Genomic DNA, 16,510 nt, shown 5'->3' with positions numbered 1-16,510 from the left:
AAAAGTAAACCCTGTATTAACCATCCTGCTTATTCCGAGATGTACATCGTTCACCAGCGTGCCCCAGCCAAACCGATGCTAAGGCTGCACTGGAAACTCAGCAGACTGGACTCTCACTGCACATTTAACCACAGGAGTTTTGTCTCCACCTTTCAGTCAGCAGTTTGTCAGCATCCCTTTGTGTTTGAAAAATAGCCTCCAAGTTCTTTGTTATTCAATCCAGCCTCATTTCCCTCCTCAAGAAAAGATAATTAAGCTATTACTTCTTGTGCGCGTAGCTGCCCCATCACATTGTGCACACCTTGTCAATACAGAGGCACTTGGATGGCAGGGTACACAAGCGATGGGCTAAGCAAAGGAAGGCTGGGAAGTTAAAGGTGGTGTCTGTCCTCACACCATACCCTTTCTTCCCTATGAAGCCTTCATCCTTTCCACCTCTCTGTGATCAGCCTCTGCACCCAGAGTGAGCCACATCAGAAGCAAGTGTTCACTTTTCAGATTGCCTTGAAGATTGATGGCAACAGTTCCCCTTACAGATCTGTAAACCAACTCTGCATAACTCCTTAAAGAGGCGTGCATCAAAGACAGCTTGCATGCTGGCTGTTAATTTAACAGGTCACAGAAAAGCTGTTGATTTTATTACCATACTACCAATTCAACAGAACACCAATAAAGAATTTATTTCACAGCAAGAAGTGCCAGCCCTGTAGCTGTCAACATTCTCAAGCTGTGTCAAGATACTTCTGCTTTTGTTTGCTGTCTGATATCTTGGGCATAAAGTCTACCAACTTGGGGATGCTCTTCAATGAGCCACCGCTGGTATTTGGGTTTCCATTTGATAATTTTGACAGAAAATAACAACATGGGCAAGACCGGGAAGCAGAAAGAATTCTGTAATCTGCAAGGCTGGGCTCTGAGGATACAGAAAATATCTGTCTAAAGGCAGCCTTTTGGCCAGGACTATTTATGAGCTCAGACACATTAACACCACTATGATATTGGAAAGATTCTGTCTGCTTTAACTTTCTTACCAACCAACTCAGACCCAAATAATTTATACATGAACTACTAAAAAATCCGAGCACTCCTTTCTGAGACAGCAGAGGGATCTAAAACCATAAAGATTTCAAACACTGCCAGATTTGATGTAGCTGTTAGACAGCATCAGGTCGATTGCCTTTTCAGTCCAGGATCATATCAGGAAAGTGACCGGCACCACACTCACGCCAGACCAGTGGAAACAGTTTAGCTGAAGCACAGTGAATAATCAAGCACAGACTGCTCTCCCTGAGCACTCTTCTTGCTCTCTCTTCTTCACTCAAGTCTTCATTCTTAAGTATTTCCAGAGGATGGAGTTGAATGTTGCCAGGTATAGCAGCATCCAAACCATATGCACACACAACCCAAAAAAAACAAGCAGCATGCACAGGAATATTCTCCTGAACCTCTGTAGTAAGAGGTTGCCTTTACACCTCAAAGCAGAGGGCTCTGCATGCCCCTACTTAAGGTGAGTATGAATATTTAATGTAAAACAAAGTATTATTATTTGTCCACAAAGATACCTTACCATTTTAGAAAATGTACTGACCTCCTGCTCTCAGCACTACCTTGAAGCCATAAGGTCTATCAAATAAAAGGATTTCCAGTCTTTTCATTTGAAATTGATTGGCTTCAAATGCTTTGGCTGAGCCTGCGTCTTTAGGCACACAAAAAGAAAAAAGCCCATGATTTAATTTCTCTGTACTGTTTGTTCATTTGTACAAGTGTCTCCAAATCATCTCCTCTTCAAATTTGACCAGTCTTTCTGTTTACCAAAAGACTTTCTTTGCCTGAAACAATTGTCACTGCCTTTCTAAAGGCCTCCGTTCCTTAATCTCTTTCAGGATCTAGCCAGAGACAAGGGTAAACAGCCTGATGTACACATGGCCAAGCAATGACATCCTGACTTGCCACCGCTTAATTCCAAGTTGGCTAAGCTGATTTTGAAGCTCCCGGTCAGTATTTGTTGGTTTTAATAGATATCTTTAATGGCTTGTTACAAAGGGAGTCAATGCAGTTCTTGGATCTCTCGTGGGTGGGCTGGCCCAGGCACACCGGTCAAGCATAACGTTCAATACAGAACGCAAAGTCCGTGCCATGTCCTAATGCACCTCATGTACCAGCAACGGGAACAGAATATGAAGCTGTTGAGTGTCCCAATAACTATAACGCACTGCATCCCCCACAAAAAAATAATCATCAGAAACTAAACTCCTGGTGAGGAATCTGTAACACTGCTTTCCACAGCATTTAATTAAAGGAACAAAAAAAGAGCAAACAAGCGAGAACAAGCTGTGAAGCCCGAGATGTGCCTTGCTGCCTACGCACTCACACACAGGGTCTGAAAATCACTGGAACATCCTTAAAGCTGATGAGCTCATCTGTTGCATCGACAGGGATCACCAATAAGTACTGATACGGTTTCATTGGAATTCAGTGCTCATTTATAGATGCAGTCATTTATATTTGCAGCATGCTACTGTGATTAACCCTTTCACTGAAGCTGTAATTCCAATTAATGCGAATTGGCTGGACACATACAGCATGTAGATAATAAGCTCTGCTACAGTAACGGCATACCTTGGTCGGGAAAACCAAGCACATCTTTCATCTTCATTTAGCTTTGAAGGGGTTACATTACAGTAGCTCCTATTGCATCCCTGCTATTGAAGCCTCACTGAAAATTAAATGCCACCAGCAGTGCTACTGAAATATGCTCTAAGGTTTACAGGCAAACTACAGAAGCTTGTAAAGTGCCAGGGGACTTCTCTGGTTTAATTATATAGACCCTGTTCCATACATTGCTTGAATGGAATAAATACAAATAGCATTCCCTGCTTTGTGACCTCTTTGGGTTAATGAAATGCACACAAACACCCACAGTCTGCTATGGCTCAGAAATTCCACAGCATAAACACACAACCTCGCTGGAAGCCATAGCTGGGATTCAAGCCTTGGTACATACATGAGAACCAGCTGCCTGGACTCAGCAAGAAAATAATTTGTTGTTTATATTCTACTGCTATTCTAAGCTGCAGATGGTGGGAATTGTCTGCGATTTACTGAACAGGGAGAAAGGGTCTGAGATTTTGTTGTTCAGGCTCCAATTAGCAAATCTGCTTCTCCTGTCCGAAGAGGTGTGTGAGGTAAGAGAGGCTGAGGAATTCCGTGAATCAATAAGCAACCCATCCCTGGCTTTGGGAAACATGAGATCTGCTCTACCTGGTGACACTTCCCTCCATCCTCTGGACATACTTGGGAATAAACACTTGAATGAAGAAGAGACAGTGAGAAGAGTGTTAAGGGAGAGGAATCTGTACTTCATTATTTGCTCTTCTGCATGTAAATTATTTCTATTGCCATGACATGAAGAAAAGTTCAATTCTACTGGATACAAACTAATGAGATGCCAGCCAGTCCTTGTTCACGTGGCCAGTATGCAATTTTCTCATGTTTCCCTAGCTTTCCCCAAGCATGCCATCTCTCCTACGATGAACTGCTACTTGTACTGTCTGGTCACGGCATCCAATGGACATCTCCGAGTCTGCCGAAGGTTCATTCACTAAACATGTTACACTACAGGTGTGAGCGCAGGCCCCCAGAGGTGCTAGAGCTACAGCATTGCACCATCTCAACACCGAACTGTTTTCAGGATTCAAGGACAGTACCTTAAAACCAACAGAGTTATTCTCCTCCCTGGACACTGAGCTTTCCTTTCTTGCTCCCATTCCTCCTAGTCAGTCCAGAACCCTCATAAGGCCAAGTAATACAACTGTTTTGGGGATGTCTTCTAGTTTTCATAAGGAACCTAGGTGCTGTCTTATACTTATTCTCATTTGCTTTATTTGGTTGGTGGTTTTTTTGGGGATTTGGTTTTGGTTTTTTTCCTGAGGCTCTAAAGTTGCAGAACAGGAAGATGTTTGTCCTGTTACGTAAAGAAACAATACTGCAGCAACCCACATGTGGCACACAGCTGTAGGTCCGCAGACACAGAACTTCTTCAGTTCTTGCTTGTAGAGTTCCCTCCTGCACTGAACACCTCTTAAACCCTCATCCTTCTCATAAACGCAACCTCCCCCAGGGGGATCACACTGACCTGTAAACTTGGGCTGTTGACACCTGAACCGATGTAAAGATGGAACTAAACAGCTCGGTGGCCCTAATGTCAGACCTCAGCTTTCTAATGCACCAGCATTAGGTAACGCAAGAGAAAAGCGGCACCCATCAAGCTGCAGCCTGGCCTCAGACCACCCAGCTAGACGAATAAAGGTATCAGACTGACAGAAGACAGACTGCTATTGCTCCTCATCTGTGCTACTCAAATAAATGGCACTTCACACACACAAGGATGAGTTGCTGCTCAAAAGGATTCCAATTTACATAAAGACAAGATGACATGCAGACAAGCCAGGAGATAGCAAAGACAGCAAGGACATGTATCTTGTAGTGAAGTAAGGATGGAACCTTGGTGGTTACATAAGGTTTTATTGCCGTGGTGTATATAACTGATACTCTAAAAAGGTGAAGTGCAAGGCCAGATGCCTTAGGTATTATGCACATGCAGTCTCTTCTCTTTACTCCTAACTTTGATATATAAGTGGGAGACCACACGTCAAGCCTTCTAAGGCACTTTTTTAAAGGAAGAAAAGATTTACTTCCCTCGTAAGGCACACCCAGTCACATAGCAGAGGGGCTGGGATTTTCCAGTCTAATCACTGAGAAGAGCAAACAGATCCTGCCATGCTGAAAACCATGAACCCGAAGAAGCAGGTGCAGTGTGGGGTGCACAGACATACCTTAAAAAGCAAGCAGTCCCCTTGGTGCTCGGCGTAAATGGAGGAGAGTCGGTACTGGTTCTCAGTTGTGATGTCGATCTGGTATCCCGTCAGTGTGTAGCACACCTTGCGAAACTCCTGGATCTTCGTCTGGAAAACTTCTTTCAGACGCTGGTTTTTTAGTTCTGCACTTTCCACTTGCTTCTTCAGCTCTAAGTAGGGGAAGAAAATGGGTACCTTCTTACATGTCATCAGCACAGAGCCCCTTGCACTGTATTTACAGTGCTAGCCAAACTAAGTGAATTGAAAAGGTTAATTCAATTTTTTACAAATAAATTAAGCAGGCAGAGTAAAGACACAGACAAGCTAGATTCCTCTCCTCCTGGTCCCAGCAGACCAAAAGATAATAAACTGGGGAATAAGGAAAACTGACGTGTCTTGGTGGGATGGATTTTTCTTTTGCTCAGCCAGCCTTTTAACAACGTACTACAAAATTCAAAGCTATAGCATCCATTTCCCCACATGCACACATCTTATTTTCTACAGGAACCCAAGAGAAGGGTGTTACGCTACATGAAGCAAGAAAGTAGAAAAACGGTAAGAAATACGCCTCTGTACGGTTGCATCATGAGGAAGCTGCCTATAAGGGAAATCTCCTCCAAAATACTCTTGATTTGACTTTAAGTGCTTTGATCTCAAATTGACACACTGCTTAGGAATCCCTCAAGATTCCAGAAGGGGCTTTACTGTGATAAAAAGCCCGAGGAGTACCACTGCCTCTCTGCATTTGCCACCTTAACTGGACTAGTCCCTAGGAGAGAGGTCCTGGGAGACTGCCTGCCACTCACCCTGTATTTTATTGCTACAAAGGGAGCTGCCAGTACTGTGAATCCTTCAAGAGGATACACAACAATTACCATGAATCTTTCACCCAAGGTGCCTTCTGAGTAATTAAACCTCAATTTATCCCCCCATTAATTACAGAGATTGGATTTACTTTAATATACACTAGAGATGTTTCCCAAGTCAGCCTGTTTTGTCAACACTGCAGTCCAGGGTTAGAAAAAAAACCCTGACTCTTTCTAACAGCAAACAAATAGACTTCCCCACTCGGAGATCTCTGTCATTCTGCAGTTTAAGGTTTTCTTTATGCTGTGATCAGTGACATAATTGCAGCACATACGGGCCATATGTCTTTATTTTAGCTACTTCAGGGTCCAGCAGTAAGACAGCAGAAACTTCAGTGCAAGGCGACTGCTTGAAGGTTTTTGGCTAGGCTGATCCAGCCCGGGCTACAGCATTACTGTTTCCCAAGCAAGCTGGAGTTTTCGCTTGAGTATTTGCTGAGAAGTGTCTCTCCATTGACCTCCCGAGCACAGTGTAGGAAGAATGCAGGATGGCAACTGCAAGGCCACGGACTTCCCTCTGATTCACCTCTGAGCAGCTGCAAGTGCACCAGGAGAATGCAAGGCTCCCCTTACCTTCTGTACTGCTTTACCTAGGCACTCCGGGTGGGACAAAAGGATAATTCAATGTGTTACGTTAAAGTGCCTTAAATGCCACTGAGGATGCCCCTGCTCAGAAGTACTTTGGCCTTAATCCAATTCAGCTTAATCCCCAGGCAAGGACAGGAACTCTTTAATGGTTAAAGAGAACTACATGTCCCTTTACTTCTGAGTGAGAGCATCCACGCGGGGAGAGTTAACACTGCCCAGCTCCTTACCTTTGGTTAATTCAGCTCCACCTCCCCGAGCAGCTTGTGCAGATGATGTATGAGCAAAGTATTTCTTTTACTCCGGGTCTCCCTCAAGCTGTATCTCATTTTATCAAGGGAAGCAAGCCAGTCTTGGGGAATGTCACCACTTTGTGCATTAAACCACTTCTATACAGCCCCCACTGCTGGGAAACCCCCGGCTGCTGGGGGATGTAAGGTAAGGAAAGTACCCAAACCCTGCTCACAAGCCCAAAGGGTTGTGGTTTACACTCTGCCCCTTCTCATGAACTTGAAAAGGCTGTTCTTCCTGACCACCCACATTCCCATTCACACCAAACTCATCACTGCATGATCAATTCAACTCTTCCTTGGGTTGTTACCACCTTTTCCACAATGTCTCAGCTGAGTCTGGTGTTTGATTATTCTAGTAATCAGCCTCCTGAAATCAGGAGGTTAATTGGCAGCTCTGACCTCAATATTCTCATAGTCTTCACTCAGCTATGCAACTGTTAAGGACAAAATCCTACATATAAAAGTAAAAATTCAGTGACCACGTTGCAGTGGTAAATAACATTTCGCCACTGTCAGAGACAGCGCTGCCTTTAATATACTGCACATGTCTAACAGCAGTATTTTTTTTTTTCCTAATAAATGCAGCCTAGCCTTGGAAAAGTAAATCTGCCTTTTCCTACTGCATCTTGGAGGCTGCCTTTCCTGACTTTTTTAACCTTGGAGGTGTATGGCACCCTAATTCATGAACTCCTTGAACAGCTTCTGTTACTCACGAAGTAACAAAATCACAAGCATCCTCACACCCGCTGGGCTGCAGCCTTGTAACCCCCCCAACAGCACTGGCCTAGTTAGACTACAACCATGTGGATCTAGAATAGCAACTAAGTGATCGCAACTGCTTTCCTCCACTACCCTCAGGGTGAAAAAGGAGAAACTCTGACTACAACCAGTCTTTTTGCCAGAAATCCTGAGCTTTTCAATTTAACTGAAGGACTAGCGAGCCTTCACTCCCAACAGTGTGCCCTTGCCTCCCCCCCGCCGTTCCTCCTGGCCCTCTTTCCAGTGCCTGCGGCAGTTTTGGTGTATTACCGCGTCAGCTGTCCTGGCTGAAGGAACTCATCTGCATGGAAAAAAAAAGTTATCTCCTTGTTAGAGATGCCTTGTGTCAGCCATTGGCACGAGGTGCTGAACTCTCTAACTGCTAATATAGATGCAGCCTCATGTGCCAGCACCAGCCGGGGATGGGATGGAGCCTTGTCATCCCCTCCACGGCTCCACTAGCAATTCCCCAACAGCGTTTCTTTAGTTTGGGGATGGGGCTAGAAAAACACAAGTAGGCAAAGGGACATGATAGGAATGCTTAAGTTTGCAACTACCCCCAGTGAGAGGTCCAGTGAACCCTGACTGTAAAACAGAGATGCTCTTCCTTTATGCCCAATTAAATTGCAGTCCTCAATTGTTCAGCTATAGCAACTGCTGATGCCTACCTCCTGCGGTATTTATCCCAATTCAGCAAGGGGCTATCCCCAGATAGCACTCAGGACTGTGACTACTCCCCTGCTTCTCATTGAGAGCTCTGCCGACACAACCAAGAAGCCACACTGTGAGGAGGATTCACGGAAGAGTAACTTGATAGGAAGGTAACCTGAGACTTGAGAAACATGGGATGGGATCCCACTGCTGAAACAAAGCCATCTGAGATGCTCTAGGATATTTCTCACAGCCTCCCACCACGCTTCTGCAGGAAAGAGATTTCCTGCAGGCTCTCCGTCATACCAGCCACCCCCAGGTCAACATCCCAGACACTTTGGGGTGTCTAAAATGGCACAGGATGCCTATTTTTAGGCACTGGGTACCTGTGTAGCCTCTACACCACACATGGCCCTGATGCCGCAGATTCCCTGCGCCTAGGGAACAGCACAAGCAGCATATACACTGGCTTGGGGACAGTAATTAATCTTTCTAATATTTCCCCCACCAAGTGAAGATGTTAAGCTAAGAGGCAGCTCATTGTTTGCTCCGTGTCTCAATTCAAAGATGTGACGGCACTATTTCTTAAGCCTCACCTAATACCACTAATTCCCGCCAAATTTCTAGCAGAGTCAGGAAAAATTGATTTAAAAGTCATCATCTGCACAGAGTGCAATTCAGCGTATTTCAGAGCAACGTTTAAGGCACAGCCTTAGAGACCACTGAACAGAGGGAGATCCTTTCAGGGTGGGTCAAGGTGCATTAACGGAGCATGTTTCTGATGACAGCATTACTGTTTCCACTCTTATCTACCACCTACAGAACATCGAATGTCTTGATCCTTTAAGATCTTTCACAACATTTGGAGAATTAGGTTTAATTATATCTTTAAAAGACGATGTTTGAAAACCAGAATCCCTGTTCTCAGGGTACCTGTTTGAGTTGCTATGTTCGAGACTGTTACACTTGCACAGAACAGGCAAGAGAAGTTGCAGGTGTGCTCTGCAGAAGCCATGGACAGGCAAAGTCACACCACAAACATCCTTCATCCCAGAGAAAGGATGCCAAAGCACCCCTCACTGAAGCGTTAATGAAACAAATAAGAACTGAGAAAATAAGCATGAGATTTGGCAGGCTATGCCTTGGTCAGGGATAATGACCGGCTGTTTATGTGCCTGGGAAAAAAAAAAAAAAAAAAGATGAAAGAGGAGAACAGAGAACAGGAAAATATATGGAATTCATACTGCCACATCTTCTTTGTATTCAGGCCAAGAGCATGTACAAAAAGTTGCCCATCCTGAAGAGTGTGATGGGGGAAAAATAATCTTCACTGAAAAAAGTGATTAGTCGCTTACAAAATTAATATTGCCAAATGATTAACTTCCCCCTAATGATGCTGCTTCTTGAAACACCTTGTATTTTCACACACTTATATTGGCTTTAATGAATAATTCAAACTATTTTGGATAAATAAATAAAATATGAGTTGGGCTTTTTTGGTCTCTCATTGAAAATGTCACTGCTTTTTATTCCATTGCTTTTACACTCCTTATATCTGAAAATGTTCACAGCTGCCTGAAAATACCACAGCTTTGGCTCTTGCTCCGAGTTCAGCTGGGTCAATCAATAGCAATAGCAGTCTCTACACCAAAGAAAACCAAATCCACACTTAACCTTTTCCCCAGGGAAAGAGGAGAAAACAATATGGCTCTCAGCATGCCAAAAGGGGCATGAAATTAAATGTGTCACTAGTCTTCTCCAGGAAAACAGAAATTTGTTCTGCCCATCCTCCGAGATGCCACAAGCCATGTAGCTGCATTAATTCAGTTGCGATCCCAGCTAATACATCTCTCTCTCAGAAAAGCCTGAAGTCCTTTCTAACTCTCCATTAAAGGTTACTTTCCCTTAGTAACATGTTTGGGGGTCACTCACTCCAGCATGCACAGGCTAAAGTATTTACACATGAATTCCTGTCCCTGCTGACCCTGCCAGAATGCCTCTGACAGATGCCACCCAACACTGCTATGGAGGATACTGTATTTTTCCCAGCACTGCTCTATTTAAACAACAGGCTGCTTAGAGTTTGTTTCCAGCCTCCAGAAGGGATGCCAGTACCATCTTGTTCACACAAGGTCTGTAATGAGAAGAGGAAATTCTCAATTCCAAGATGTAAGGCCAGAATGATCCTTGTTCTTCCCCACCTGCACAAGCTGCTCCTCTCCATTTCCACAACGCTGTGCCTGCTGTGCAACGGCACCCATCGGTCACCCCCACTTGTACCTCCCGACTGATATTTAGTGACACTCTCCTACTGCAGGTCTGTCCTTCCCATCCACCTCTCTGCACCTGCAATCCTTCCAGCCATTCCCCTGCCCAAACCCCGAGCTGAAATTTTCTCTTCCAGATTTAGTTTACGAGGACCACTGTCTGAAAAAGAGTTCTGTGAAGGACACAGTATAAAAATAAATTGTCTCATATTAAATAAAGGCTAATAGAAGAAGAGCTGAACATTTTCTGATGTAGGCAAGTTTATGACTATTGCTTTTGAGAAATAAAATTCGCTTTGCTAGATTTTATAGGTGCGTTTTATGCCCTGGGGGAGTGGGACCACAAAATCCGACCGGTGTGGCAGCCCCACACCACCCTTACTCAGACTTAAAACTGCTCTTTGCAAAAATTGCAATTTGTGACATTACAACCATGAATTATAACTTTTCTCGAAGGTAAAAACAGTTTGATATTCCACAGACTGCACTGGCTGTTCAATTTTAGACCTAAGTGGTATTTATTTGATCAGTCAACATTGGTTTATTTTTAAACCGTGCATGCACCATCTGGTTCAGCGCACCTCCCAGCCCCCTCCTCCAGCCACCAGCTTGCCCTTTCAGCAGCTCAGGGAAGAGTTTTCAAAGGCAGCACGTTACAAGTAAAGGTCTCCACCGCCCCGGCCAGCGACAGCTCTTGCCGGGCACAAGAATATTTCCTGCATGTGTCTCTTCACTGAAAGCGGTTGCCTGAAGCCCCCATTGCAGACAACCCCTGGATCTTTACAAGGGTACCACTTCTTGGAAAGAAGTCAACTCCTAATGAGCCTTTATCCTCGGATAACTTGCACAAAGTGGCGGAGGACACCAGCAGGCTAGGGTGAAAGCAGCAGGACACGAAGGCTCAGAGGGAGGAAGCTATGGAAGAGGATGGACTTTCTCTCGTAGCACCTGCATGCCCATATAGCATGGATTTGGATTAAGTAAAGGGTTCTTTTCTTATTCTGACAACGCTAAGATTACAACGCAAGGTTGCAAAGCTCACAAGCGCACTCGATATCGGCCTGCGTAGAGGACAGCCCTTGCAGATGAACCACCACCAAGTGAGAGGCTCCTTCAGGGGATCCCAGTGTGGGGGCTGCTTGGAGCCTTCCCTGCCCTTCTCACCGGCAAAGCTCTTTCCTGCCTTCCCACACTCTGGAACAAGTGGGCTTTCGGAAGCCCAGCTCGGCTCCTCAGCCACCCCCGTAGTGCCTCTCAGCGAAGGCAGTGCAGAGCTGTGTAAAGAGACCCTGGGTAGCTTTAAAATCACTGGCTTAAATGATGTGAACAGCCTGCTTGCAGCAATACAGAACTCAGCAGGGATGGCAACACTCACCCCAGGCGCAGGATGAATTAACCTCAGGAGAGTTATTTATTGCCCAAGGTGAACTTCGCAAATTAGATATGGCACAAACCCATTTGGTAGTTAGGATTGTCACACTGGTCATAAATTGTGAACCAACCAGAAAGACATCGTTCTCCACCCTCCAAATGATTGTTAGAGTCTTTTAGCCACACTTCCCTCCCATATGGCAATTACAGACCAAGCACCCCCAGAACAAAGCTGGAGCTCATCATTAATTTCAGATGCAATAAACAGCCTCACCTTAAAAATACAAATCTACTGCATCACTTCAGTTTACAGGAGAACAGTTATCTTCTAGAACATGTCAGCAAATATCAGGCATAAGTCTTCCCAGTCTAGCTGTTTCCCACATAATCTATTTTGGAGTTACATAAAACAAACAAACAAACAAGTCACTGGGACTTTTCAGGGTAGCAAGAACAGGGTCATAACTTGTATCACTTGTCAGAATCGCTTCTCCACTAGGTTGTTTCAAAGGAAAAGAGTAGCTCTGAAACCGCTCAAGTGTCTAATGTAAGAATCCATCCTAGGGACTTTATAATTAACATATATAATATGCATTGTTAATTACATGGGGTGGTCTGCAGAAGCATCTAATGAGATGATTTTATCCCCTGTTTAATCACCTCCTCTACACTCTGCCTATTATTTTATTTCCACTGGCACATCACTACTATTACTACTACCCCAAAACACTGGATGCTATTTAAACCTCTGAAACAGCATCCAACATCTGCTATTAAAATAAACATAGAAAAACTGCTCCAGAAATATTTGTTTGTTCCCTCTCAAAGTGAAGATTTTTTGCAGGAGTTATAGTCATTCACAATGCAGAGTGGACAATATTCAATCATGCATTAGAGAGTGCTTTACAGTTTATTATCTAATGATGTTCACCGAGGCTATGAAGAGGAGGCTTTCACCACTGGCAAGAGATTATTTCAAGCTTTCCCAGGAGCAAAGCCATTTTGCTCTTACTCTGGGAACTCTGGGAGCTCAGATTCAAGACTCATGGAAACGCTAGTGATAAGTGTCCAAGATTACGTTACTTACAGTACCTTGTCCCCCTCTCTTACCCGCACCACGAAGCCTGTGCTTACAACACAGAGATATCATAGCTTTGCAGGCAGATGGATCTGAATATAGAACTAATAAACACCTAAAGAGATCACTCCCACTTCTGAAGTAGCTTATCACATAACTACATGGTGTAAGAGAGTCTGAGATGGCGCAGGGCACCACACAGGAGTCCTTTAGTTCTTATTTGGGATGCACAGACCGAAAACCCCACAGACTCCCCAACTGCTTGGAGCGTGGCTGTAAATAAGCACACGCTGCTGCATGAAACTAAAATCCCTTCCTGCCCACGAACTGCCTCTCTTCTTGACACACATTATAACACCTTTACTGTCTCCAGAACTCATTTTTTTTGAGACAAAGCCCAGTGCCCCCATCCCCTAGGTAAGGCAGCTTTGCTGAAAGGTCAGCTTGCCATTTCATTTGTTTGCATGGTCCGTGCTAATGGAACCGCTTCTGCTGTGCGCAGCGTGCAGCCAGGCTGGAGGGTCGCAGAGGACAGCAAGGAAAAATGCACACCACTTTAGCCAGCCAGCAGGGATGAAAATACAATCGCAATGCAACAGATAAAGGCAAGTCTCTGCAGCACGCCCCCTTATTTGTGTTTTTAATGGGAGAAGATTGTGGAGTTTGTTTTAGGGCCTTTGTTGCAAAGGAAATTAGGCTCTAAAAAGCCTCCACTCACTCCTTTTAGTCAATCCTTTTTTTCCCCCCTCCCTGTTTATCCCCTTAATAGTGTTTTGAAGTGCCGGCACTGCAAACAAATTGCTCTTGGCCTGAAAGCACCCTGGATGCCAACTAGTCAGACCTTTCCCATTCCCTCCCCTTGGCTCTTCGTGCTCCTGCGGTGGCCCTGAAGGCACCTCCTCTGCTGGCAAAGCGCACCAGGCATCTCCTCTGGGTGCTCTTCTGAGTGCCCCGGAGCTCTCTCACAGGACAGCAGGTTCTGCCCTATTTTTCACCATTCTACTTCGTTTTCTGGTGACCACATTATGAAAACAATCCTTTAAAGATGATCGTGCTGGAGCTGAATGAAGCGTTGGTTCAGCATGGAGCGGCAGAGCAGCGAGAGGGGAAAAGGGGCTTTCAAATAACCAAGCTGCAGGAATGTGACAAGCAATCTTTTTTCCCTGGAGCATGAAAGATGTTTGGAAACAGAGCCATCTCCTGGATAACCAGGCTTTCAATCACATCATTCCAGCCTCTGGAGCTCATATTTCCATCGCAGGAGTCTGAAGTGTTATCATGGACACGGAGGGGTTCTTTCCTTTAACCTTGTGCTAACGCTCTTAAGCAAGAGGTAAAGGCTTGAAGCCTCCAAGCAATGCCCACAAACCACCCCAAGACTGGAGGACCACCAAGATCACCTCTGGGCAGGGAGACAGGAAAGGTAACATCTGTCTCAGCCCAAGTGCCAAGTCTCCTCTCCTAATTCTGAATTATTCATCACATGCTAACTTCCAAGCCAGTTCAGTTTTAAATTTTTAAATATTTAATAATTGGGTATTAAATATTCATGCAATTTTATTAGAAATTTTGGAAGATGGGCACTAAGGCTCTAATTGTTAAGTTCATCATTAGGACTGACTGACTACTCAGACAGACTTTCTAGCTTCATAGAGAGAGAGAAGAAAGAAGAAAAAAGACAAACCAAGTACTGACAGACCTCTCTGACTAAATGACAACACATACACCTGTGCCATTCATTTCTAAAAAAACATCATCTCTTTATCAAAAAAGTTGAGAAACAAGCACTGGAAAGATGCTAGAAAGCCCTCAGCTGTACTTTAAAGAGCTTAATGTCAGTGTCAGAGAAAGATGTCCATCTTGGACGTCTGTAGTGTATCTGATGGTTAAAAGGACAGTTGAGCTGCCTCTGACTACAAGAGCAACAAGAAAAACATGCACTAAGTCTCAGTTGTGATTCAGGGCAGATGCAGGGAAAGTTCAGCTTAATACACACTTGGAATAAGACAGATTTTTCCCTTTTTCTGATGCCTACTCAGAGGGGACATCAGGACGTACAGTTTCCCCTGAGCTGGTCTGTCACCTTGGATTCACTGACCATCCAGGCCCATTTCTCTCCACGTAGCTCCCGCAGACGTTTTCCTCTTTTCTGCCCCCTTCTTCTTAGTAAATGGTATCTCCTTAACCCTGATCCATGCTGAGAGCAAGCCCATGTTCCTGTCCCTCTGTATTACGAGCGCACATTCCCTACCGCGCCAGAAATTGTATGGTTTACACAAAAGATGACAGATAAGCCCTGGAATTATATGCAAACGAATGGATCCATTCCTCACTTCTTACCATTACAACTCTGACTTTCCAACAACTGCATGGGGTAATTTCTGCACCAGCTTTCAAACAAAGGGCATCTCTGTGTTATTAACATCTCACTGTAGCAAGCAGTTTGTCACCTTTCACAAAAATGATCTGAAAAGACACCAGCAATTATTCCTAAGGAGATTACTGGGTGGCTATGTCCCAGCACAGCAGCTGGAAGCTAAAGTGACATAATATTCACTGGGAAAGCTCCTTTTTCAAGTCAAGAGAACATGGAACGGATTAAAAAATGAACTAAATTGGAAGCAAACGCAAAACTAGAGGAAGAGTCAAACTTGTTTCCCTTCAATTTTGTTCACCTCTACACCAACATTAGGAGCGCATTAGGAGAAGAGAACTAAAAGCTCCTGATTATGACACAAGATGACAGGACATTAACTTTGGAGACTTATCCTGGGCAGTAGCTTGGTACATTATAAATAAGAGATGATGAGGAAGAACGACTCAAATACCTCTTCCAGCTGTAAAAATCCAGCTGATTTCTAGGTCTTGTACATTTGGTTCTTCCAACCCTTTTTAAGCACTGAAGACTAAACATCTTCAAGATGGACAGGTGTTCATTTCCTGGGATTGCTGCACAATTCCTGGTTGTATCTTATAATGTGACTCAAGAACATTCACTTGGCTGATGTTCATGAGTGAAGTGGGGCAAAGAACAGAAGCCCTATCTAATTTCAAGCAAGCAATTACTCATGGTTCCTGGACAGAAATAAGTAGGATCCCATGCCTGTGCAAGAAGGACCAAGGGATCCAGTCATCCAGATTTCTTCAGCAGTGGGGAAAATGGTGTTGGAGAAGGTGATGTTCTACTGGCTGTCCTTTGAGGACAGGTCATTTCTACTTACACATCAAAATTATATTAAAAAAACAAACAAACAACAGAAAACCCAACCTAACAGCCTGCCCTTCAAGATAAAAGTAGAAATTTCTTACAAAGTGAAATACTTCTGCTAGTGCTAAACCAGCTCGTTACCTTCAACTCTGTGAAAAATGCCTTTTGTTACTTTGATGAAAGCTCTTCTAAACTCCAGCATGGTGATGGGGAAGAAAGAACTACTGCTGCACTACTTGGGTGCATATTGTCAACAACTCTAAGCTCAGCCTTTTCATACAACCTATAAACATATTAAAAAAATTATGAGCTCTGCCTATTTCAAGTCCAAGAAACATCTGTACAGAACATAATGCTCCAAAATGGAGCACTTTGGTGTGCTTGTTTCTTCACTGACATTTTTCAAAGTTCCTCTACATCATCTAGGAGATATAGTCCAGAATCAGACATCATGTTGCTGCCTTACATTCACACAATTCCTTCCACAAGCACAGGACAAGAAAGGCAAGATGTACAGTAACACAACCAGGAGACAGAACAGATCCATGAGGACGTGAAGACACACAGAGACTTCGC

At 44.2% G+C, this 16,510-nt stretch overlaps 1 protein-coding gene across 3 annotated transcripts in view; it reads right to left on the bottom strand.

The window, feature by feature from the left end:
• The window catches only part of MAD1L1 (mitotic arrest deficient 1 like 1), a 380,463-nt gene that overhangs the window by 90,569 nt on the left and 273,384 nt on the right, over positions 1-16,510 (bottom strand). For all 3 annotated transcript variants that reach the window (XM_037385754.1, XM_037385755.1, XM_037385756.1), the window contains one exon: positions 4,836-5,026. In XM_037385754.1, the coding sequence (XP_037241651.1) occupies positions 4,836-5,026 (191 nt within the window). The remainder of the gene's footprint in view (positions 1-4,835; positions 5,027-16,510) is intronic.

The sequence above is a fragment of the Falco rusticolus genome, chromosome 4 (assembly GCF_015220075.1).
Source record: "Falco rusticolus isolate bFalRus1 chromosome 4, bFalRus1.pri, whole genome shotgun sequence".
Classification (NCBI taxonomy): Eukaryota; Metazoa; Chordata; class Aves; order Falconiformes; family Falconidae; genus Falco; species Falco rusticolus.
The sequence above is the reverse complement of the archived record's forward strand: the minus strand, read 5'-3'. Positions and strand labels throughout refer to the sequence as shown.